Here is a 24,405-nt window from a genome sequence, read left to right on the forward strand (position 1 = left end):
TTTTGTGTCTGCCTCGCTCGCCTCCGTGGAGAGGCTGGTGTGGGCGTTGCGGCTGAGGAGGGAAGAGCTTGGCTGTCTCCTTTCTGTGTAGGTCGGGGACGCCGCCGCCATGGGTCGTAAGAAGAAGAAGCAGCTGAAGCCTTGGTGCTGGTATCCTTCTGTGTGGGACGAGGCGGGTGTGGGGAGCTGGGGGGGGGGGGGGGGGGGGGAGCGGCCTGGCCTGGCCTGGCCTGGCCTGGTCGGGTCTCTGTCCCGCCCTGTCCCATTTTCCGCCCGGCTCCTCGCAGTCCTGGGACGGGGCTCTGTCTTTCTATCTACCGCCGTTATGGTTTGGCTCCGTGCTTGGTCCTGTTCCGTTTCTGAGCTCCTCAGCGCGGGGATGGGGCCTGGTCCGTGCCCTTCCTCTGCTTCCCCCCCACCCCCGCGGCCTAGTCCGCCCGCTCCCGCCTGCCTCGCTTGAGGCCTCGGCCTCACGTCCGATCCGTGAAGCCAGGCCAGGCCGCAGCTTTTCCGGCCGGCAGTCCCTGGCGCTCCGGTGGCCAGGCCCGGCGGGATTGCGGAGATCGTAGGGAAAATGGAGAACGGTCTTTATCCCCCGGGGGGGGGGTAGGATGTCAACGGAAGAAAACCCTGCCTCTAAGAAATACGGTCATTTAAGAAGTGGGACAGATGTAGTTAAAAGAGACATTTTGGAAACTTTTTTTCTTTTTTTTGGGGTGTTAAAACTTCTAATTGTTGCATCGAAGTCACGTACAATTTCTCAGTATCCAGAAATACTGGTGGATTTTTCTTCAGTCACTCCTTCACAATCTGCTTTTTGTTGGGGGGTGATTGCAGATTTACCTTTCCTTTGAAATGTTTCTGCCCGGCCTGGAATTGCTTAATAAAGGAATTTATAAGCTGCTCTGAGATATTTACTGTTTTATGTTGGAAGGCATCTGTGCTTCTATTGTAGGTATTAGCATATTTCAAGTTTTGGTGGAAGTGTGGAACGCACTGTGTTAACAAGAAACAGCTAATAAATAACAAACGTGTATTTGTCTCATTTAGGAAGATATGTTTGGAGTGTTTGCTGAAGTACTAATGTTGACCTGCAGAAAGGAAATTGCAATTTGCCTCTTCTGCCACACAGATGTCCAGAAAGATCTTTGCTTAAAATGTTTTTGCTTAAAAACAGAGAATTCTTTAATGACCGGGGCAAATTATGCGGTGTCATGAGAATTGATAGCTGGATGACTGAAAAAGGAAAGCAATTTTTAACTAAAACCTTTGTTGTCTTTTATAAATGTCAGCTGCTAATACTTGTTATTAAATAGGCACTTCTGAGTGTTTAGCATAACTTCCCTTTGGTGAATTTCAAGTCTATTTCTCCTTTAATGCTTTAGCAACTTTATTTTAATCTACACCTATACAGAGAAGGAATGAGTCTGCTTAGAAATAACTAGGACTGGAAGGGCGTGTGTCAAATAATATGGAATCAAATGATTCTGATTGTGTGCCGGTTTTGTACCTATCTGAAGAGGGACGTGCTGGATGGTATGAGGGGGGAGTTTGATTTCAGACATCCATGAAATGTTTGTCATGCTTTGAATGCTCAGAGATGCTTCCTTTTTTTTCTTCTTTTTCTTTAGGAAAAAACACAATGATGTTAATTACCCTAGTGTTGTATAGAAGGTCACTTTCAGGATCAAACATTTCCTTAACAGACTTCAATAGGTATTGTAACAGGGATTTTGATGATGAAAAAATCCTTATACAGCATCAAAAAGCAAAGCACTTTAAATGCCATATATGTCATAAGAAACTGTATACAGGACCTGGTTTAGCTATACACTGCATGCAGGTAAGAAGTTTTAGACTTACATAAGCTTTTTTAATCAGTATCTAAAATGGGAATTAATAGTTATCTTAAAAAGGCAGGGGTTTGAGGGCTTCCACAGTCTTAAAAACTGATGAGAAAGAGACAGCAATGGTCTGTTTCCAGAGCAGGAGTCTTGCTGTGTCAGCAGTCATATGGAGAACATGCAGTAGAGATCTCTGCCATCATTTTTGGGGTGTAGAAGGAGTGGAGGGATTGTATTGTCTTGGTGTTCAGAAGACAAGTTTATGTAAACTGGTTTTAGAATCTAATAGTAGCTAACAGTGATTAGGAAGCACATACCAAGAAAATGCTTGGCCAGAGGGATTCTTACTGTTATGGATGTTCCTTTTGTATCTTGACACTGGCTGAAGAACACTTAGAATCTAACTGAATTGTGGTCAGGAGGATTTTTTTTTTTTTTTTTTCCCCCCCCCCCCCCCCCCCTTTTAGGTACATAAAGAAACAATAGATGCTGTTCCAAATGCTATTCCTGGAAGAACAGACATTGAACTGGAAATCTATGGCATGGAGGGCATTCCAGAAAAAGATATGGAGGAACGGAGGAGGTTACTTGAACAAAAAACTCAGGGTAAAGTGTAATCTAGCTAGTTATCTGTTATTTCCCTAGTCTGTTTCTTACTGATACTAAGATGTGTGGTACAAGTCTCTCTTCTCAGAAGAGTAAGGGTTGGGTTTAATGCATTGTCTAATCACAGCTCTAGACATTTGCCAGTCATGTAGAAGGTTGAAAGATACTTTTCTTTTCCTGTTCAGAATTAGCTGTATGCCAGTGCAGCTGTAACAATTACTTAATGAACATGGGGATGATGATTTTTGTTTTGAGAGTAAGGGGAGGAAAGGCCAGGGGTGATATAAGCCTGATGATGCCCAAATACTTAGATTTCTTTGCTGTTTAAGCATACATTTGTTTGAACTGCTTTGGTTTATTCTGGGCAGCATGAGACTGACATGAAGGAAGACCCCCATTTATGTTGAGGGTCATTACAGTGTGAGTCACTTCCCTTTATTATTTGTACATATAGGTAGGCTCACATAGTTTTTCTTATTTGTAATTCTATGAATTTTTGAACACACTTAAAAGATTTGAATTTTATTATTTTTGTTCCCGCTAGAATACCCCAGATAAAATTAATTTAATAGGATATAATTTGCCTTCAGTCTGACTATATACATTGTACTCTTCAGCAGAGAGCCAGAAAAAGAAACAACAGGATGATTCTGATGAGTATGAAGATGATGAATCTGCGGCTTCGACTTCATTTCAACCCCAGCAAGTTCAGCCGCAGCAGGGGTACATTCCCCCGATGGCACAGCCGGGTTTGCCTCCTGTGCCAGGTGCACCAGGGATGCCTCCAGGTAAGATGGTGTTTAAGCTAGTTACTGAAAAACTAAGTAGAAATACAAATTACTGCTTGTATGCTGGAATAATAATCTGCCCTTTCTATCACTGGGTGTTAGAGGTCACAAAGCAGTTTGGTGAGGTGCACGTAAGTGGTTGCTTCACTCTTCCTTCCCTCATTCTGTGTGTGCGCCCACGTCTTCCTTTGTGAAGTAGATTGAGATGCCTAATTGTTGCGTCTAGATTGCAGGAGCGTTAATATGGTAGCAAGACAGATTAGTACTTTATGTAAGTCTACCAATGTTGGTTGGTTGTGGTATTTTGTAGCAAGACTTTGGAAACAGGGCAGGAAGGCTGCCATATATCTAGAGACTACTAACGTGGGCATGAACAGGCAATTTATATGCTTGCCACAAATACATTGAGGAGAGAATTTCAGTCAAAGACGGTGGGTGAAAACTGGTCTCTTCTCATTGTATTTTCTGTAATGATAAGGCATGTTCTTTGGAGACTACTAATAAAATTTACACAGTCTTGCAGGACTGAGAACAATTAATCTAAGTCAGATTCACAGATAATCTTTTATATCGCATTGTTTGAGCTTCCTGTAAAGCATTTATCCAGTCTAAATTTATTAGATGAGATTTGTTAGCAACTGTTTGTTGTTGGAGTTGTTTAAAATGTATTTTTCTTTTAAGGTATACCACCATTAATGGCAGGTGTTCCACCTATGATGCCTGGAATGCCTCCAGTTATGCCTGGAATGCCACCTGGGTGAGTAGCAAGAAAGACTTAATACTACACATTCGTACTGTGCATTTTAAACTGTCAAAGAAAAAGTAAAGCTAATTAGAAAAATGTACGTAGGAACCTGTGAACTCTGTAACCTTAATACTAAGACTAACCAAAGAACTGCATGGCTGTAAACCAACATTAAAAGTATGGCCAAATTGTGAGTTTATGTATAAAGTATGTTGCCTTTCTCCTAACTTTATTGAGTAGTAGTATAGTAACTTAAAGTTTTGTTGTGTTGGTTTAGAGCCTTCTGTGAACCACTGTTCCATTGTGTATTGCACATATGTTGTGCATCTGGTTATCAGTCATCAACCTAACAGGAAAAAATACTGGATAGTTTAAATTTTTCTTGTATTCTGGGCAAAAGTAAGATGTTGGTTTTTATGCTTGTTTGGGGTTGACACCATACCCTATCACAATGTATTTGGAAAATCACAGTTAGATTTTTGATTTTGTCATAAATTTTCACAGATTACATCAACAGAGAAAATACATGCAGTCATTTTGTGGTGGAAACATGTAAGCATCTCATTAATGTAATTCTAGGTACATTCATTATGCCATTTTATGTCATGTTTTTGATAAGCTTGAAGTTGTCTTACTGAAAACCTCTGAATATTGCCTAAGAATTTGGGGAAAATGTCTAGTTGGTTTTGTTACTGTATAGTATCTGAAGTTCTTGTGCTGTATCTAAATGAATATTAGAAAACTATATGTTAGGAGTAATGCATTCCACAAAATATTAATGAAATAGACCCTTAGGGACTTAAAACCTCTCTTGAACCAGAGTACAGCTCCCTGTGCTCAGTGCTTTATATTGTAGGGCATGCAGCAGGAACTTTGCTTCTAAGTTTTAAAGTTCACTGAGGTGAAGGGTTCTTTCCTTTTGAGACATAAATGTTGTTTTAACAGTCTTTGAATTTAAAAATCATGTCATAGTTGAACATCTTGTGGATGCTCATCATGACTGTAGCTTTTCTGGGTGGAAACTAAACAGAACAGTCTTGCTGGTGCTTAGTCCTTCTTCAGCTGTTAACTTCAGTTGAATGTAATGTCATCTAGTAAAAGACACAAAATAATTTGCCAAAAATTCGCTGCGCTTCCATTTTGGTGAAATTTTAGGGGAGGGGGTGGTGTTACATTCTGTTTTTACCTAGTTTAACCTAAAATTTTGCTTGCTTAACTTGATGATGTTTTGTTTAAAAATGAGCAAAGAAGAATTTGGAAGCAACTTCTAGTGTGACACTAGTTCTAGCACTATACCTGCAGTTTCTCAAAAAGTCATCTTTCTGGTGGCAGCAGACAGTGACCACCCAGCACTTTTTTGAGTCTAACAGGTAGTTGTCAAAATGGGTGACAGGACTGATTTTGCCCTCTCCAACCATTAACCCAAGAAAGTGGCAATGGTGCTATCTTCCCAGTCATTACTGCTTCTGCATTCATTGTTCCTTTTGTAGCAGTGGTAGACAAGTTTAGAGTAAAAAAAAAAGACTGGGTAGCAATTTGCTTTGCAGAATGAATGCTCTTCTGTTTATGATGATTCGTTTTGATTTTGAAATGGCAATGGTGAAGGTTTCTTGACTTTATCATACGAATAGAAACTGCTTCTTAGTGGGGTTTTGGTGTACGCTTGGCTGTTCCGTATCTGCTTATGTTGCTAACTAAAGTAACAAGCATTCCTTTATTTTGTTTTCCCTAATCCAGCTTCAAGTGTCTGGAAAAATTTAAACAAACTTAAGCTACACTTGGCTTGTTCCCTGTAGAGGAATTGTATATATTCATCTATAGCTTCCCAGTTTAAAAGCACTTAGTGTTGTAGACGGCTTATTTTTTACGGAGTTGCAGCCCTGTGCAGGAGGAATTTGCTTATGTTAAGGGTTGTATGTATAGGTTAGGTGGGGAACATGTATTATTTGTAGTGTGGTTTAGTCGGTGAGGATAGAAAGGTGGCATCTAAATGACTCCTTTTGTTAGGAAATACAGACCAATCTTTTTCTCCAGGTATCAGTAGCAAGGGGAAAAAAAAAACCCAAACCTGTTTTTAATTTGAAGGAAAAATATGCCATAATAAGGACTTTTCATTTTTAACAAAAATTTAAAATCCTACTTTCCAATCTTTAGCATAGGGAATATTAATGTAATTGAAACTCCAGAACCCTTCTTATCCTGTGGTCTCTGCTCTGCTTTTATCAGTGTTTTGTGGATAGTTTTACAGATTCAGGTTGTCTGCAACTCCCTAGAGGAAGGAGAATATGTTAAAATAGTATGAGGGTGCTGTAACCACAGATAGACTTGTGGTGTCAGAAAGGAATAATAGCAGATGTACAGCAATTTTAGTGTGATTTGAGTTAGCTGATTTTCCTACTTCAAATTTTCTGAGTGTACTAAGCTCAGGTTCTTGGAACACTCTGCTGAAACAAGTAACCTGAAATAGATTTCAAAAGCCACCAGTTCTGGGAATCTGATAATAGTGGAAGTGGCAGCTTGAGGAATTCAAGTTCAAATAAAAAATGTTTGGGGGTTTTCTTGGTTTTTTTTGTTTGGGGTTTTTTTCCCCCCTTGTGGAAAACATTTCAAACTGTGGAGTCAGCTGGTTTTGAATTGCCTTTTGAGAGCTTCTTGAAATTATTTACTGTAATTTTTTATCTAATACAGGTATGTGCCAATTGTCTTAAGAGTCTGTCATGAGTGTTCAGACCAGTGCTGCTTTTCTGTTTAATAGGATGATGCCAATGGGTGGAATGATGCCTCCTGGGCCAGGAATACCACCTCTTATGCCTGGTATGCCACCAGGTAGGTCAGGGTTGTCGAACTCGTACTATGGTGAGAGCTAAATTATATTTATTTATTTCTACTGAGATTTAGATTTATTTAAAGAATATACAGACTTATGCCACTACCTTGGTGTGAATTGATTGCCACAGAAGCCACTCTTGTGCACAGGTGAAGAGGTTGATTTATGGTTTTTGATTATAAATAATTACTTGTGTTCGGTAGCATTGTGAAGGTACAAAATAGAATATAGTTTTCTCTTCCTGTTGCACTTTCTCTGGCTTTTCTGTTTTTTTAACGTCTGTGGCTGCAGCTGGAAAATGATTGAAAATGTTGTGGGAAATGAGAAATACCCAAGCAATGAACCTGCTGTGTGAAGAAACTAACTGGAATTTTGGTCTCTTACAACAGCTGGAAGAGATGTTTCTTGCGTTTGTGCAGCTCTTAAGCAGCCTTAAGTTCTGAGGCTGAGTTAAAGTTCCACCTGACCAGCAGCTATACTGTGATGGCTTGAGATTTGCTGGTTTGCTTGCATTTCTCACTGGAGGAGGAGGCAAGCTGCTAGGACAGTTACAACCTAGTTCTGCTGCATAGTAATATGATGGAACCCATGTGAGCTGTTAACTTCCCATCTCTGAATGTCTCCTAGAGCCCCACACATACGAAGTGCGTGTATTGATGTGATGATAGGCTACAAAAAGTAGCCTTGTGTCACTGTTCCACTGTGCTGAAGACCCACAGCAAAGCTGATCCTGTGTTTCAGTCAAAGTTCTGATACCATTCAAAATTGCTGCATCTTCTGGATTTTGTAACAGTCTCGTCCACGCACTTGGCAGCATAGGCGCAGTGTGTTGGAACCAGTTACTGCATTAATTGCATTGATTTATTGAGCGCATAAATGTCTTCATCGTTGAAGCTCTAGCAAAAAACACAATTCAGTGTTCTTCTGAAGCGTTCAAGGTTACTGCCTATGCATGGACATGTATTGGTGACTGCTGGTTATTACCCTTTGTCGTGTTCTATTTTACTGTTGCCTTAAAAATACATTGCCTTAAAAATCCTTGGGAAAGACTTTGTTCTAAGGAACACTGTGAACAGAATCCTCTAAAGGAGTATTCTTACTTCCCTCAGCCTGATGTGTTACCGGTTCTTTGTGGTTTGTAGGTATGCCACCGCCTGTTGGTCCTCGTCCTGGGATGCCTCCAATGACGCAAGCACAGCCTGTTACAGCACCAGGCATTCTTAACAGACCTCCAGCTCCTGCTGCATCGGCACCTACCCCCCAGCCTCCCGTTACTAAACCACTCTTCCCAAGTGCAGGGCAGGTAAGGTATCTCATAGCCTGGAATCTATTGTATTCTTCAAATTGCCACTGTGTCAACAGTGTCTATTATTGAGGAGGCCCGAGAAGTGATTGGTTAAGTTTCTTGCTTGTGTTGATTTGTAAGTTTAATTCAGTGTAGTGCTGAATGAATTTTAAAAGATTCTTTTGTTTGTCTTGTAACAGCCATGAAACCAGACAGAAGTTCTGTAAGCACATGGGGAAGAAAGGAGTAGGCAAACCACTTCTTTAATCCCTTTAGTTTGTCGTTTGTAAGGGTGCTTTGGGTGGGTGAAGGGATGTGTTAGTCAGCTGCAGGAAACTGATAGCGTAGAACTTTACCTAAAATTTCCAAAGTATAAATCTTGACATGACTTGTTCTCTCCTTTTCATAGTGGGCTCTCTAGCCATAGATGGACTAGTTTATTCTGTAGTCTTGTTAAACTGGTTAAGCATTGCCTGAATTAGGAGGGTTTTTACTTCAAAAAAGTTTAGGAGTAAGTTAAGGTAATAAAAATCTGTTTTAAATGTTTTGGGGAGGGAAGTGGGAAATTGATAGTGGCTTGTGACCTCTACCCTTTGATTGCACCTTCTGTGTATAAGCCCTGAAGTTTTTACTTGCTTTCAAGTATGTTGCAGAAACCTTCATAGTGTACTGTTTGCATTTTGGACTTCTGCAGGGAAGATACTCGTTTACAAAAACACAGTCCTTTTATAAGAAAGAACTTAGCATAAGAAATCCTTTCATCTGGATACTTTCCACCCATTTGTTTGGAGACTTTTCACTGTTTCCTTTCTTTTATGCTACAGATGGGGACACCTGTCACAAGCTCAAGTACAGCTTCCTCCAATTCAGAAAGTCTGTCAGCATCTTCTAACGCTCTGTTTCCTAGCACAGCACAAGTACGCAGGAAGTCACAGTTAAAAACAAATTGCTTTGCAACTTAACCCTTTGGACCGTTCCATAAAATCTAAAATTGACTAAACATCTTCAGATAATTTCTGTTATATTCCTGATTATGTTTAGCTGGTAAAACTGCAGAGTCCTTGATTGAGTTGCATCTTACTAGAAATAAGCATGTCAAAGTGCCCAATTTCTCTTAGCGTGAAAGAATGAAATGTTACATCTTGGTTCTAAAGGGTTAAAAAAGCATGAAAGCAGTTAAATGCATTTTAGTGGGCAGTGGTTAGCTTGATGCATGGTGAAAGCTTTTTAGTTTATGTTGTTTAATATGGTACATCATAATGTAGGGGATTTTGTAATTTGGATTACCTGCAAAAGAATTGAAATACTTTGTTTTGATTGGAAAGTTCAGATAATTTTAAATGTACAGTCACTAGAAACAAAAGCATTCTCTCATAACTAAAGCTTGCTTTGGAGATTGCTGTGTCTTCAGAGAAAGCCTGGTAAAACAAACTTTTCTTGTCTACCAGTTTTAATTTAAGAAAAGAGTAGGAAAGATGAGATGCTGGAATCTGTAGTGAACCTCATATCTGCCTTCAGTTGATTCGTCATTCACAAGTGAGGTTAAAGATCTGTAGAGGGACATAGTACTTTGTGAAAATATTGCAGTATTTTTATAGAGAGAACGCTTAAAACAAAAAACCCTGACATGATAGAGCTTTCTTAAACAGTTAATTAAAACATTTCTTAAATACCTAATTTAATGAATACTAACATTTTGAGCTGTACTCTAAACTAATGGTTGCTAAAGTATGCTATTAATTTAGTGAGAGAACAATGCATTTATAATTATAGACTGTAAATTAAGCAGTGATTGAGGAAAGATTAAGACATTTACCAAACTCAGTACGTGAGATAAAAAATTTTATAGTGGGGGGATTTTCTGTTCCTTTTTTCTAGTGGCTTTTGACCTGCAAATTTTAGACTTTCCTCTGTGTGTGTGTGTATGTATGTGCGTATACTGGGATTTATTTTGTCTTGTTTTCAGTTGCTGTAGTATGTGGTAAGGCTGAACTTTACTTTTGTCAAGCTTATTTTAATTATGTATCTTACTGGAAGGTTTCAGAGGTCTAACAGACATCATTTAGGTTTTCCTATGCTTTGAGAAATAAATATTGATCTATCTCTCTGTTTCACAGGCTGCAGCAGCTGTTCCAGGTCCAGTTGGTACTGATTTCAAACCTTTGAATTCTACACCTGCAACAACAACAGAACCCCCAAAACCTACATTCCCTGCTTACACACAGTCTACAGCCTCAACCACTAGCACAACAAACAGTACTGCAGCTAAACCAGCTACATCTATAACGAGTAAGCCTGCTACCCTCACAACCACCAGTGCAACCAGTAAGTTGATCCATCCAGATGAGGATATATCACTGGTAAGTTAAAATATTTTCATTGTCTTACTGAAAAATGCAATTTATGCTGATAGGGCTGATTAAAGAGAATTTCTTCTGCATTACGCCTATTTTAATAATGGTGAGAGAGCAGACTGTGCAGAATTGATGTAACAGACCCACACATCGAGAAAACTTCTTCAGTTTCAAAGTGATGACTGGCATATTGCAATGATCCTGCTGCAGATCTAAGCCTTATTTTTGTTGATGATAGGAGATTACTCAACCCAAATTACAGTTTGGACTTTTTTGCATATGACTTAAGCTTGAAGTTAAATAGATGCAGCTAGTGAGCGTAGGACAAAAGACTTAGCAGTTTGAAGTGGTCTTGGTGTTACTACAGCAGTCAAAAATACAGGATTTATGGATAAAACAAAGGAGCCTTAATTTCAGTTCAGATGTCTTCAGATTTGTGTTTGGTTTTTTTTGTCTCAACTTGTTATGAGGAAAAGGCTTTCTTAGCTGAGAGAGGAGGAGAATTTGTGTTGTGTGCAAAATGCTGGATTGGCCAGTATTAATACTTTGAAGGAGGGGGGAAAAATCCAAATGCTGCTGTTTAATGTCACTAGTAGCAGTCTTTGAACTTGTAAGGTAGTTGAAATACTGTATATGTAACCTACTTTGTTAAACTTTTATTTACTTTGCTTTTGGTGAGTTGTAGCCTTACAATGTGTTACGGTTGTCTGTTCCTGGTTTTAGGAAGAGAGAAGGGCGCAGTTGCCTAAATACCAGCGTAATCTTCCTCGACCAGGACAAGCTTCCTTGGGTAATCCACCAGTTGGACCAATTGGAGGTATGATGCCACCACAGCCCGGAATTCCTCCACAACAGCAAGGAATGAGACCTCCCATGCCACCTCATGGTAATCATAAGTTTCCCAGCTTTCTTTCCTTGAACAGATTTGTCTTTGTTATAAGCTTTTTTAAAACGAAGTGGCATATACTGTCAGGGGGGTGTGAAGCTTTTCACAAAATGCAGCTTCTGCCCTTTATTTAAAAAAAAAAAAAAAAAAATTCTTCTTTGCATCTTAAATGTTCTGTTTATAGGTCAGTATGGTGCTCATCACCAGGGCATGCCAGGGTATCTTCCTGGAGCGATGCCTCCATATGGTCAGGGACCTCCGATGGTGCCCCCTTACCAAAGTGGACCTCCTCGACCTCCAATGGGAATGAGACCTCCTGTAATGTCGCAAGGTGGCCGCTACTGATGCTACTACACACGCTCTAATAGGTTTGGAGATTAAACCTTTTCTCATCTTGTGCTGTTAATATAGCCGAGCTTCCGTCAATTAAGGCTTCATTGTGACTTTAAAAAAATAAGTATCTTCCCACATGCAAGGATCTATTGGACATTCTTATTTTACACGGGAAAAATTATTTGGAATAATAACAGGAACTTTTCCTGATGTTGCAATTTATACTGTATGGCTTCTTTTTCATGTTTCATCTAGGTTTTTAGAAGTGAAGTATAGTAAATATGGTTCGTTAAATTGTGAAGGCGCTGGAATTACATGAACATACCACCTTAAAGGCAAGTTCTGTAACATTATGTTGCTATTTGTGAAATGATGCCTTCACAGCACTTCAAGTGCTGTTGGACTTCATGTCCCCAACATAGTTTGGTGAGGGCTGTAACTGTTCCCAACTACTTGTACATTTAAGTCTGAACTTGTAACAATATTTAATGTATTTAGAGTTCCTCCTGTTTCAGGGTTTAAGTAAACTGACCCACTAAGGTCGTGTGACTTTTCTGTACTGTTATAAACTTCATTGTAATAAAAGAAGAGAAAAATTTATATGCCTTTTTATTCATGACCAGCTGTGGACAACTGCCTGAAAGGTTTGTACAGATGCATGCCATGGTAGCTATTGGTGTAATGAACACAGTTATTGGTGCTGTTTTGATAAAATCTGAATTCCTTGTTCTAAAACTAAGTCACTCCTTAGCTGCACGTCTGAGTAGACAAAGACCTGTACACTTATTAACTGACTCCTCAAAAACAAGGCTGCAGGAGGCACATCTTAACTCTTGGTTGTAACTTCTCTTAATGCATACGTTTCTTTATTTGTGCTTTCTTGTCCTCAATAAATTCTAAATGATTTCTAGTTCTGGCACTCGTAGGATGTAGAAGTTACTGCTTTAAGATGCATCCTAGTGCCAGATGTGTCCTGTTAGTTCATTCTTCGACTGACTCTTTTTAATGTGCAAATGCATATGAATTTCAGGAGCCTTTTAGATGAAGATTTCTAGAAGCTTAGGTGCATGTCACATGGGTGAGTGACTTCCAGTTCATGTTGTATTGAAGTTGACCTGCAAAAGAGAAAAAGTAGCTTGACCTTCTCAGTGTATGAGAGAGACAGAGGGGGCAAGAGCAGTATGTTACAGGCTGTATTTTTACTTTAAATGTTCAGAATTTCAGTTCTCAGCAGAGTTTAAAAGATGAACCATCCATTGCGTGCTGTGATCCGATGTTGGCTGAGTTTGAGCCATTTAATGGAAGTGTTTAGAGTAAGAGACCTTTTTATCAAAGAGAGATCTTCCCCATATGAATTAGTCTTTTATCGGTCTATAAGAATAGAGTGACAAATTACTGTCAAGGTTGTAATTCTCTGAATGTCTACCATTGCTGTGCTAGTGTGCTGTGTTTCTGATGAGAATGAAAATGTAGGGGGAGACTTTTTGGAGGGAAGGGAAGAAGTGAGAGCTTCCCTGGTCTCATCATAACAGGGGGCAAAAAAAAGGAGTGGTCAATTTTTCATTTGCAGGTCAACTTTAAATACATGTTCCAGCCTCAAGCCTTATGTGTGCAATTTAATTTATGGGGATATCTCCTCTTTTGGGGTAGATTAGAAAGATTATCAGCATTTTTGTGTCAGTTTATGTTCCATAGATTTTTTTTTTTTTTGATGGTGGAGTTTTTTCACTTAATTATAATACTGAGCCTTATGGCTCTCTTTCTTGAAAGTCTTGGGGGTTTTTTAGCTGCACTTGAGTACTACATGTGGCTTTATTCTGTACTGTCTCTTAATAGTCTGGAAAGGCAGTACAGCTAAAATACTACATTGTCTCTTAGCTTCAAACCTGGGGTCATGGAATGGCTCATAAAAGCACTAGAGCATCCCGGTACACTGTAATTACAGCAGAATGGCCTTAGTTTAACCATTAAGAATTATCAGGCACTTTTTCTGAAGTGTTTAGCAGTTTTAAGACCATAACTCCAAGCCTCTGTTGAGAAGCAGTTCTCTCTGATCACTGGTGTCTGCTGATCACCTGTCAAATGTGCAGTATTTGGCTTGCAAATGTGCTGAGTGGGTCTTGATGTCAGATCTTTTGTTAGCTCTTCCATCTTGCTTTCTACATAAGTCTAACAGATAAAACTGTTTTGCTTAGGCAATGCTTTTATACTCTGGTTTTCTTCTGTTTTTCTTTGTCTAATAAGGATCATTAAAAAACACTGGAGAGATTTTTACAGTGTCTTACATTCATCCTTTTTGTAATACTACACATAAAATTTATATATTATAAATTGATCTTCTGCTTTTAAAACTATAGAACTTCTTGCTTTTTCTGAAGACGATACTGCTGCTGTAAGGATGCTTTGCCCTCCTGCCCCTAGTAAAGTAAATACCTTCTCCCTTCGGTGTCTTTCTGTAACTCATTGGTATGTTGTTTTCAGACCCCTGCTTTTCCTGGGATAAATACTTGAAAACCTTACTGCATGTACTGTTAACTCAGCATATTCTGCAAGTTGTTTTAATTGTTTCCCTCTTTTAAAATAGTGAATGTCTCAGTGTTCCGATAATAGTACCCTTTTGTACCTAATACTACAGAGACTTAATAGCTTGGACGCATTTTAAGATTGAACTTAGTAGTAATGCTATGATAGTTCCTCAACTAAGTACTGCCACGTGTTATTCATATGGTACTCTAATAATCTTCAGCAAGCAGGTGAACAATTTTTCCATGATTTTTCACATGGATGCTTTCCTGCTCCTGTCATTTCTGTGCTATAAAAGCTGTGATGTGGCTATCTTTAGTGACTCTTGTGTCTCTTGTGTGTACTCTTCTGTAAACAGGCAGGTATTTCAGTGCATATGTTTGTCTGTTGGCCCCTGCCTTCATTTCTTTGGATACTGCTTCTTAATATTCAGAGAGTTGGATTTATGGTACATTTTCCCAAAAAGAGGAAAACTACTTTGAATGCAGTAAATGCTTGTATAAGGCTTTTATAAGTTTATAAGTTTCATCAACATGGTTGTGCCAGCAAAATCCCTAATGTAACACAGCCATGCAGACAGTTTTTTGCTTCAGTTAATCTGTCCCTCGAAAGAGATTGTAGAAGCTTTTATGATTGCAGAAAAGCATATCCCTCTTTATATCTGTTGCAGCACTCTAGTGATACAATTACGTAGGCAGAAGCTTTATTTTTTTCAGTTGTTGCCTAAATTTGCCATGACAGATCTTACGGTAAACTAAAACTTGCAAGTGGATTTTGATCAGTCTTTAAACTGGAATGTAATTCAAATGTTGAATACAAAAACCAGGCTGCAAGAAAATGTTCACACACAGGTGGGAAAATATGTTTAGCAAAGTACTTAGAATTTATGGCATCTAGGACTTGTTTAAAAGGTTCCAGATTATTTTATACATGGTCTCTCAATATCATTAGGAGAGGCTAATCTCTTATCTGCTGATTTTTAGAGCAAAGGGGGCGAGACTGGCATGAAAGAACCTTGGAAAAGCCCAGGCTAGTTTTTCAGAAGTCTTGATATGACTTCTTTTGTACTGCTTTTAGAATATCTTTCTGTCCTTGGCAAAGGTTGCTTTAAATAAAATCTTGAAAATTTAGCTGGCTTATTTTAGGTGCTGATAATAAATTTGAGGCTGGGATGTATATCTAATAATTTCAATGGATAACTATTCCTCGCTCTGTGCATGCATGGGAGAATATAAACAAGCTTCTAGAAACACATTCAGCTGCATCTGCCTTCTGTGGTTTCTGCAATTATTTTAGCGTATGGAGCTCTTGAACAGTACTTACATAGAACTGTGTAACTGACTTAAAACTTGGATGAAATTGAATGGAATGTATAACCCACAGTTATTTTATAGGAATCAAAGAATTCTGCATACAAGATAAAAAAATAAAATATCAAGATTACTTCAGTTTTATAACAAGCAAGAAGGGCATTATGACTCTTCAGTTAAATTGAGACTCTGATATACCAGTCCACGAGCTGGGGCTGCAATTTAAAATGGTAACTGATGACACTTAAAGATAATAGTAAATGTCTTAATAATTGTACTGGTCTAGCTTCTACATAAATACTAAGGTGAGGGTGAACATTTTCAGTGGCTGATGGAATCTTTAACTCTACTTTTTGTGAACTAGTACAGTAAATACTACCAGTTATGGGAAAAATGCCCCAAGACAACTGACTTATGTTCCATTGATCAAGATACAAAGCAAAACAAACTGTCCAATTCAGAAATAGCTACCAACTGTAAAAAGTTTTGTTTGGGCCTAACAAAATAGGTGCAATAGCAGTCATTTTCTTTTGTTTGCTTGATCACTGGAATTTTGTTAACTTTGAATGCATGTCTTCACTTAATTGGGTCATGTTTTTTCTAAAATTTAAATTTTTCTTCTTCCTATAGCCCTGCCATAGGACAGGCTGAGGCAGAGTCTCAGTGTTGCCCTGTTCAGTCTGAGGCAAGTGGGATTTATTTTATTCATTCTGGGGGCTTTCACAGCTTTATGGCTGTTGGATATTTATGTCCCCAAACTTGCAGCAAGTTTGGTGAAGGCCCCTAAATTTATTTTAATTTAGGTTTTTTATTCTCTTTTGGTAGATGGGCTCTATATTAATATTTACCTTTTTGTTATCGTTATGTTTTTAAGAGTCTTAGGGGGAGGGAACATGTTTAAGATGTTTGGGTACCTTTTCTCTTAATGGAATGCGTTTCTTTCAAGGCTGCTCAGGTAGTCCTTCAGCCACACTGCCTCCCTCCTCCTCTTCCCCTGCATTACGTTTGTGCTATATTTGGTTTTGGTAATGTGACTTTTTGTAGTCTCTGAGCTAGTGGCATGTAAATATCAATTACTAATGTTTCCTTTTGTGGGGAGATGTATCTGTTGAAGTGCTTAAAATACTTAGGTTTTAACTAGTAAGTGACATTTACAGTCACAAAATTGTGTAGCCTAAATTATAGCATACAGTTTCCTTGGAGGAAGTTAAGATGTTAATACTGCTGCCTATGTGAGCTGCACCACAACAAATATTAATGTAGAGCCCGATGAAGAAATAGAGATTCAAGGTGGTAAAGTAGAAGAGACAAATGAGAAATCCAAGCTGCAGATTTTTCAGTTTGTCAGTTTCAGGGAAGACCTTTTCCTCAGTCTCTCAAATACACCAAACTTGACAATATTTTGTCTACTGCAACAGTACTGAAAGTCATAGCACTTTTTTTTGAAACCTTGTGGAATTATGTTGCATACTCAAAATTTGCCTAGGTATATGGTTATCTGAAGTTCCTTCTTTCACACAGTCACTATCAAAAAATTCTACCCTTTGTGAAGAAGAATGAGCTTTAGTGTTGCTGCTCACTCTGTTGCAGATATATTGGCTTTGAATGCTTGAGGTTGTTGAAAGACATCTTCCGCTTCAGAAGAACAGGTTTTTTCCCGAGGAGGTCTTGCAGCCTATCAGCAGTGAAATAGAATATTAACAAATGCTGGAGTCAGGTTTTCTGACCCTTTTTTAGATTTTTGAGATCTTTTTAAAAATTTGTGGTGTTTTTTGATGAGCATAGACTGTACTTAATTTCTTCAAGATTTTGCTAAATAATGACTCCCGATGTGATTTCCAGTAATCTTAATTGAAGGATGGAGTTGTAATTCTTAACTTAGTTACAAGAGTGGATTTCACATTCCTGTTGTACTCTTCTTTGTTTGTACTCTGCCCTTTGCATTTTTCCTGAAAAGCCCTCCCCGCCCCCCAATTGTCTAGTCTGACTGGAACATGGACATGTCCTCTGTTAGCTCTGTCAAAATGATTATTGAGCAGGGCATTGCTTTTCTGATTCTCATTGTGGTGCTACCCTTGATAACAGTGAAAATGAGAAAAACACTTCAAGATATGCAACTAGTATTTGTTTCACATATTCAGTCGATAGGAGCATTTGGCTTAGTTCTTACTTCCCTAGAATATCTAAGGAAACAGTTTAACCTAAAATAATACGTAGTATGGCTTGTACTTCCTGCTTTAAGTATCTGAATCTCTTAGAGACTCAAAATGAAAAATAGGCAAATTTCAAATGTCTGATACTGAACTTCGTTATCAGTTTCCATTTAAGACCGATGCAGCACTAGGTAGTTTTTATCCAGCTACTCATACTCAGCTTGTCATCAAGCACACAAGGCTAAAATTCAGATATGTCTGCTGTCTTGTGTCCAGTGGACTACCCTACTTAGATCCACACTTGGGTTCTATCTTATAAATTGATATCCTGGTGAGAGCTAAAAGTTTTCCAATTCAGAGAAGTTGCTTTGATGTGATTTTGTTGAAGATAACTAGGTTTGACATGTTCATGGAAAAACTGTTTCCAAAATGTAGTTCCTATTTTCACAGTGTCATTGTTTAAGCTCTGTATACTAATACTTAGGAGCAAATGAACCATTTCTTTGTGTGTTGGCATGTTTTGTGAGCAAAATGTAGCATTTCTCAGCACCACATTGCTATGGATTTTTTTTTTTTCCTTGAAGCTGCTTTTTGACAATTCCAAGAAGATTAGTTTCACACTGTTTACTTCTGAAAGATGCACTTGACATTAAGACAATTCCACAGGGTGCTACCGTATGAATTAAAGGGGGTTTTGACTCCGGGTTCTCCTGCTACACTGCAAACGTTGCTTGTAACTTCTGGTGGGTAGTACACATATCCTTCACGTCCGCCCTTTACCTTCCTGTCCTTTCTGTAAGCCTCCAAAGGACTGGACAGGACACGTCTTTTTTGTTCCCTCTTTGGGAGTCGGTAGCTTTCGCAGATTACATTCATGTTACTCTGATCTGTTACCACAGACTAATGTTTGCCCTTAAATTTGCAGCAAGTAGTGATGGGCGTTTTTCATTTGCTTTGTGTTTTGTCCTAAAAGGTACATGTGCAAGCACTTCTGTGTTTCTAGTCACAAGGATGGCATAATGGCTCTGTGCTTTTTGCTGGGCGTATCTCCTCGGCTATTAGACCAGCTGGCCTGTAAAATTCTCATGTAGTGCAAATGGTTCGTATTTTGCTCTTGTGAAGTTCTGTTAGTGACATTTTCTTCCCTGCCTCCTTGTGTGGATCTAAGGGGATAGTTAAAAAAGCCAAATTCATACTGTAAATGGGATCTCTCTATTTTGAGGGACGGTGGTGTGTTTTTACTGACACTCCAGTATCGCAGCTCTCAGTATTGCAGCAGTCTGCATCACAAAGTTATACATTTCGCTGTTTGTGGAATTTCTTTTCTAATGATGATAGTACTTTAGTGACTTGACTTCTATAGATACTAATGGAAGTAGGTCTTGGGGAGTTTGGGGTTTTTTTAAGCTTAAGTAGAGGTATATGACTTTTTTTTTTTTTTTAAAGGGCAAGAATTACTGATATTCTGCTAAATGGGGTGAATTTGCACCCACTGTTTTTAACAAGAGAAGTGAATGGGAGATGTGCAAATAAAGTATGTACCACGCATGAAGTTTTGGCTTGCTTTAGAATTGTGTGATAAGTTCATAATGTGTTCTGTGCCTTGCCTAACAAAGATTGTAGCCCTTAAATACTCTGAGGAATAGGCTACCTTTAGAAGAATTTTTTTTAAAAAGTGTGTATACTTGCAATCAAAATATTCAGGCCAGTGAAATAGTGGTAGTGACTGGATTCTATAAAAATGCAGGTATCGGTGACTACCATATTTTCCTGTAATAGTTGGGGTAGGTAGATACCAGTTTAGAGTAAGAAAAGTTTTGAGGCAGCCCTTGAAGGGATCAAGATAGAATTGAAGTGATTCTGAAATGTATATAACATCTGTTCTGAAAAAAAACTTTGAGAGTTTTCTTACACACTGTAAACAGCAGCTTTATGCAGTCTTTTGATTGTCAGAGCGCAGATTCTCATTAAGGCTCTACTAGAAGAAAATACAGTTTGAGTACAGTATCTGTAGATTCTGTTGTATAGTGAATGTATTTTTACTTTTTACCTGTGAGGGTCTGTTTGAGGGAGCCAGGCACTTTAGCCTGCTGCTTTTGCAGACAGCCGTATCCTGTCTTGAACCACAGGATCCAGGATGTTATCCTCAGTCCTTTGTTCTTAGCATCCTGAGGAGTCAATATTGACTGTCCGTGGTATGAACTGTCTGTGAGGGTTGGTATTTATACACCTGATCACCATTGTGAATAGTGAGGCGCTTGCACCTTCTGAGGAAGCTTACAATAACTTGTTTTATTCTTACGGGCTTACTTGCAGTAGGAACCATCAACAATGCTGCTGTTTTAATGATGATGAATTTAACTTCTCCATAAATATCGTCTCGAACTTATCTTAAGGTTTTTCTTTCTCAGGGACAAAAAGAAGTTAAAAAGTGTTGAGAAAATACTAGAATTTTAATAACAGTATCATCTTAACTGAAAACAAGTGAACATACAACTTTGAGAGCTTGAAGCTTCCTTAAAAACTTCTGTTGTTAGCAGTTAAAATATATCTCTCTGTTAGCTAACTGCCTTATACCAGATTCAAGCTTCTGACATCTCAAATTTTGTTTCTTAAATTTTGTCTAAATCTTAACCACGTTCCCAGGTGCTATTCAGAAAGTGGAGGTGTGTAGAATTTCAACTTTGCTGCTGCCCTTAGTGGCCGATACATATAAAATATTTTCGCTAACAGCAATTTTGAATCACCAGAAGTTAATGCCATACAACCAAAGAAGGTATTTCACTGTCTCCCAACTTAGGAAGTTACATAGTGCTTTGAGATAAAGATGTCATGCAGAGCTTTTTCTTTCTCTTTTTTTCATTGAGTTACTTGCATATATGTTACTTGCACTGAATTCTTTAGCTTCTTTCCCATAAATTTTAGTGGAAGAAAATACATTTTGCTCTTTCATTTGTAAAGTCTAGAATAAGAAAAGACACTTTATGAGACTGTTTAATGAAGGAACCTGGCAATGTAAGTATTGTAATTTCCTTTATGTTTGTGGTAGGCAACAGGATTACCTTGTTAAAACTTCTGGCTTATGTATGAAAAATGTCAGAAAAGTAAGGGCAAATTGAAAGTAGTTTTATAGTTGCCTTTACTTCATATGCTTTTCTTAAGCAATGAATTGCAGTAATTGAAGTTTGGCAGCTTTTTAAATGAAAAACTACATTATGGGTTAAACTCCTTGGTTTAATACAATTTGTGTTTCTGTTAACTAGCAGCAGAATTTCAGCATTTGCTACTTACTGGTAGAGAAGAAAAATTCCACAGCACTGCCAGTACAGGTTAGTTTAATCTGTAAGTACCTGATGTTCCTATTTGAAATAATTTGTTCAAATGATACCACTTAAATACATGAGGGGAATTTTGGTCTCTGAAATGTGAATGTATCTGTTATCTACTACTGTTTTCAGTAGTGAGTGAACATCTAGATTTTTTCTGAAGATCTGTAATGGTTTTAATGACACTTGTGGGTAGGTAATATCTGCAAGCACTTTTAAGGAAAATTTAATACGGAACCTTAACAAATAGCCATCGGTGTTACTGAAAAGTGTGAAGATCTAAAGTTGAAGTTGCTTCTTCTTCAGTAACATGCCTATTACAAAAGAGGCTGTTTTGTCAGTGAACCAATTATAGGATACTGTATTTGTTGTGTTGGGGAATAAGGATTTCTGTTTGTAAGAATCCGTAGCAGTAATGTAATCTCTCTTTCGATTTTCTTTAGCTATTGCTAATTACTGTCTCCTACCAACAGATTTTTACTTTGTTAGGCCTGTAAGCCAGGAACTTGTTCTTCTCTGATTTTTCTTTGTTAGCCCTTTTCAGCACTTAAGAGGCTACCTACAAATGTGGTTTTGCCCAGCCATTTTATCTTACTCCGGAGTTACTGCTCTGCCTCTGTTTTTTGTGGTGTTTTTTTTTTTTTTTTTCCTTCTGCCCTATTCCAATTTTCCAGAAATTTTGGGATTTTATTTTTATTTTATAGAATATTTTACACCTTAAAAAAAAATAGGGGAGATTCTTTGTGATTGGATAAGAGATGCAACCTTCTCCAGAATAGCTGCGTACATTTATTTTAATTGAAGCTTTGTGTACATCATCTCTACATACCAGCATGGGAGATGAAAACTTTCCTGTGCTGTAGCACATAGCATAGTTTCATAGCTGGATGAGCTGTAAAACTCCCTGCTTTAATTCACTTCTCAAGGGCATGTTATCATATGGTGAATTTGAGGGGCTTTTGACATCATTGGTGGATAATTATAGAGCAACTAGGTGTTGGGAAGATCATACTAGTGTGGTAGCTGAACAGACACTTCAGTTTTGCCAGGTCATCTGTATGGTCTAGAGTAGTTTCATGAGTGACTTGACACTTCCAGCAGTATTACTTGTTTTAGAATTTTGAAATCTTACGCGACACTGCAGAATTCATCATACTAACATAAAAAGTTTCAAGGGGATTGTATCTTTCTGGTTTTAGAATAGTTACACTTGAAGCCTATCTCCTGGCATCTTCTCTGCATCAGTTCTCAGTCATTCGCACTAAATTGCTTTTTCTGCAAAACTAGCTACATTTTGCTAAAATGCTAAAATTTGCTACTCTGCAAATTTTTGAATAATGTCGTGTAGGTGTTTCTCCCTAGGAAAAAAAAAAAAAGGAAAGGTGTGTAATAAAATTTATAATTTGCCTATATTTCCTAAATCTTAATGGCAGATGTGCATGAATAATAGGGATACCTTGCTGTGAGGCCATTATCCTATTAACAGAATGTATGCTTCTTTCTTTTAACTTCTGTAGTTGACCCAAGTTGATACTTAATGCAGTGCTCCATAATAAGTTGGAATGAGTAACTGATTGCTTTTGGCTGCTGAATTACTTTGTGAAGGCTCAGTTTTGACAGTGGTTGGATGCTGACCTGCACTACTTGTACACCAGCTTGGCAGTCAGTGGGGATAACTAAAGGGTAGTGGTGTTCTCTAGTGTCTTATCAACAAAAAGTATATTTGTCCAGGGTAGATCCTAATATGAACTCTGGTAGAGCATCATCTCTTTGTGAAACTTTTTATGGCAATTAATCTACAGTAGGTTTTGGTAGATTTAAGGGGGGTTTTTTTTGAGACAGGACCAAAACAATACTAGGAATCTGAGCTTTCATAACCAGGTGAGCAGTCTTAAGTTGTAGCTCAACTTTCTCATACACCGTTACAGCAGCTGTCCAGTCTAACATGGTTCAGAAGTCTTCCTTCCCAGTTCTGATAAGGTATATATGGAACAGTGAGTCAGTTCACACTATATTGCCTTTTAGACTTCTGCTTAATGGCTCCGAACAACCCTTTCAGAGATTCTGGCCACTGTGCAGCAAACCCAGACTCCAGACTGGTTTTAGTACCTTCTTAAAGCACACGATTGAATTATGTCCCCTCTCAGTGGCAGTACAGCCACAGAAGTTAGTGTGTCAGGAAGGTTTTTTCTGTAACTTGATACTGCTTTTGTATAGGAATTATGAAAGGGATGGGCTCATTGATCTTTTTCAAAAGACAGGTGGCAAAATATTGATGTTGAATTTAATTCGAGAAAGTGAGACTGGTAAGTATGTGCATCACTTTAATGCATGCAAATAATAGTAACAATAACGAGCTTAATTTTATAGCATCCAGTTTACAAAGAAGATTTAAAGAAAATAGGGAGCTAACATCATCTGCATCCATTGGGAACCTTCTATGAACTGTATGCTTCAGGAATGGATCATTGCATATATACAACTCTGTAATGTGTGTTTACCACTTTGTAACAGTCTCTGATTAAACAAAAGTAAACCACTGTTTCTGTGTATTTTTTTTTTCTCCTCTTGAGGACCTATTTAAATTATTATTGCAACGAATGTTAGCTGTTCCAAAGTGTAAGTATAAAATCCACCTTCACTCACGTTATGGTTTGAATAACTTCGTACTGGCTCTCTGGTTGTCTGTAAACTGCAAAAACTCATTCATGTGAGCTTTATCTTAAAGTGTTTTATACCTGGAGACAAGTAAATGAATCCTGACTTCTTAACCTGCAACTTCCTTTTGCTGCTGATCTGCTGTCCATCTGCTGAACTGACTACAAAAAAAAATTGACTATGTAAGTTGGAAGAGTTGAGGGGAATATGGAAGAAAGTATCTTAATAGCATTTTGTTGTGGTTTAGCCCCAGCCAGCAACTAAGCACCATGCATCTGTTCGCTCACTGTTCGAAAGAGTAAGCGTGAGAAACACCCCTGGGTTGAGAAAAGAACAGTTTAATAATTTAAATAAAGTAAAATAGTAATGATAATAACAATATAATAATGATAATAATATACAAAGCAAGTGATGCACTATGCAATTGCTCACCACCCGCCAAATGATACCCAGTGATGGCTGCTCCCCTGCCAACCCCTCCCAGTTTCTATACTGAGCATGATGTCACATGGCATGGAATAGCCCTTTGGCCTGTTTGGATGGACTGTTCTGGCTATGTCCCCGCCCATTTTCTTGTGCACCTGGCAGAGTATGGGAAGCTGAAAAGTCCTTGACTAGCATAAGCAGTACTTAGCAACAACTAAAACATCAGTGTGTTATCAGCGTTACTCTTCTACTAAATCCAAAACACAGCACTATGCCTGCTACTAGGAAGAAAATTAACTCTATCCCAGCTGAAACCAGGACACATTTTCATAAAATGTGGT

At 38.3% G+C, this 24,405-nt stretch overlaps 1 protein-coding gene across 12 annotated transcripts in view; it reads left to right on the plus strand.

Moving 5' to 3' along the window:
• Positions 1–24,405, plus strand: part of ZNF207 (zinc finger protein 207) — a 27,359-nt gene continuing 2,954 nt past the window's right edge. The window contains exons 1-15 of one of the 12 annotated variants that reach the window (XR_012831554.1): positions 1–150; positions 1,717–1,843; positions 2,312–2,450; positions 3,071–3,238; positions 3,920–3,995; positions 4,488–4,535; positions 6,739–6,839; positions 7,953–8,113; positions 8,920–9,012; positions 10,213–10,455; positions 11,173–11,335; positions 11,520–12,003; positions 15,586–15,731; positions 16,132–16,186; positions 20,918–20,983. Coding sequence is in view for 9 of the 12 variants with exons in the window: in XM_075719982.1 (XP_075576097.1) it covers positions 110–150; positions 1,717–1,843; positions 2,312–2,450; positions 3,071–3,238; positions 3,920–3,995; positions 4,488–4,535; positions 6,739–6,839; positions 7,953–8,113; positions 8,920–9,012; positions 10,213–10,455; positions 11,173–11,335; positions 11,520–11,680 (1,521 nt within the window). In the remaining 3 variants the exon portion in view is untranslated. Of the gene's footprint in view, positions 151–1,716; positions 1,844–2,311; positions 2,451–3,067; positions 3,239–3,919; positions 3,996–4,487; positions 4,536–6,738; positions 6,840–7,952; positions 8,114–8,919; positions 9,013–10,212; positions 10,456–11,172; positions 11,336–11,519; positions 12,851–15,585; positions 15,732–16,131; positions 16,187–20,917; positions 23,504–24,405 lie in introns of those variants that run through there. The other 11 variants (XR_012831552.1, XR_012831553.1, XM_075719982.1 and 8 more) reach the window with 11 other exon arrangements.

This window comes from Pelecanus crispus, chromosome 12 (assembly GCF_030463565.1).
Source record: "Pelecanus crispus isolate bPelCri1 chromosome 12, bPelCri1.pri, whole genome shotgun sequence".
Classification (NCBI taxonomy): domain Eukaryota; kingdom Metazoa; phylum Chordata; class Aves; order Pelecaniformes; family Pelecanidae; genus Pelecanus; species Pelecanus crispus.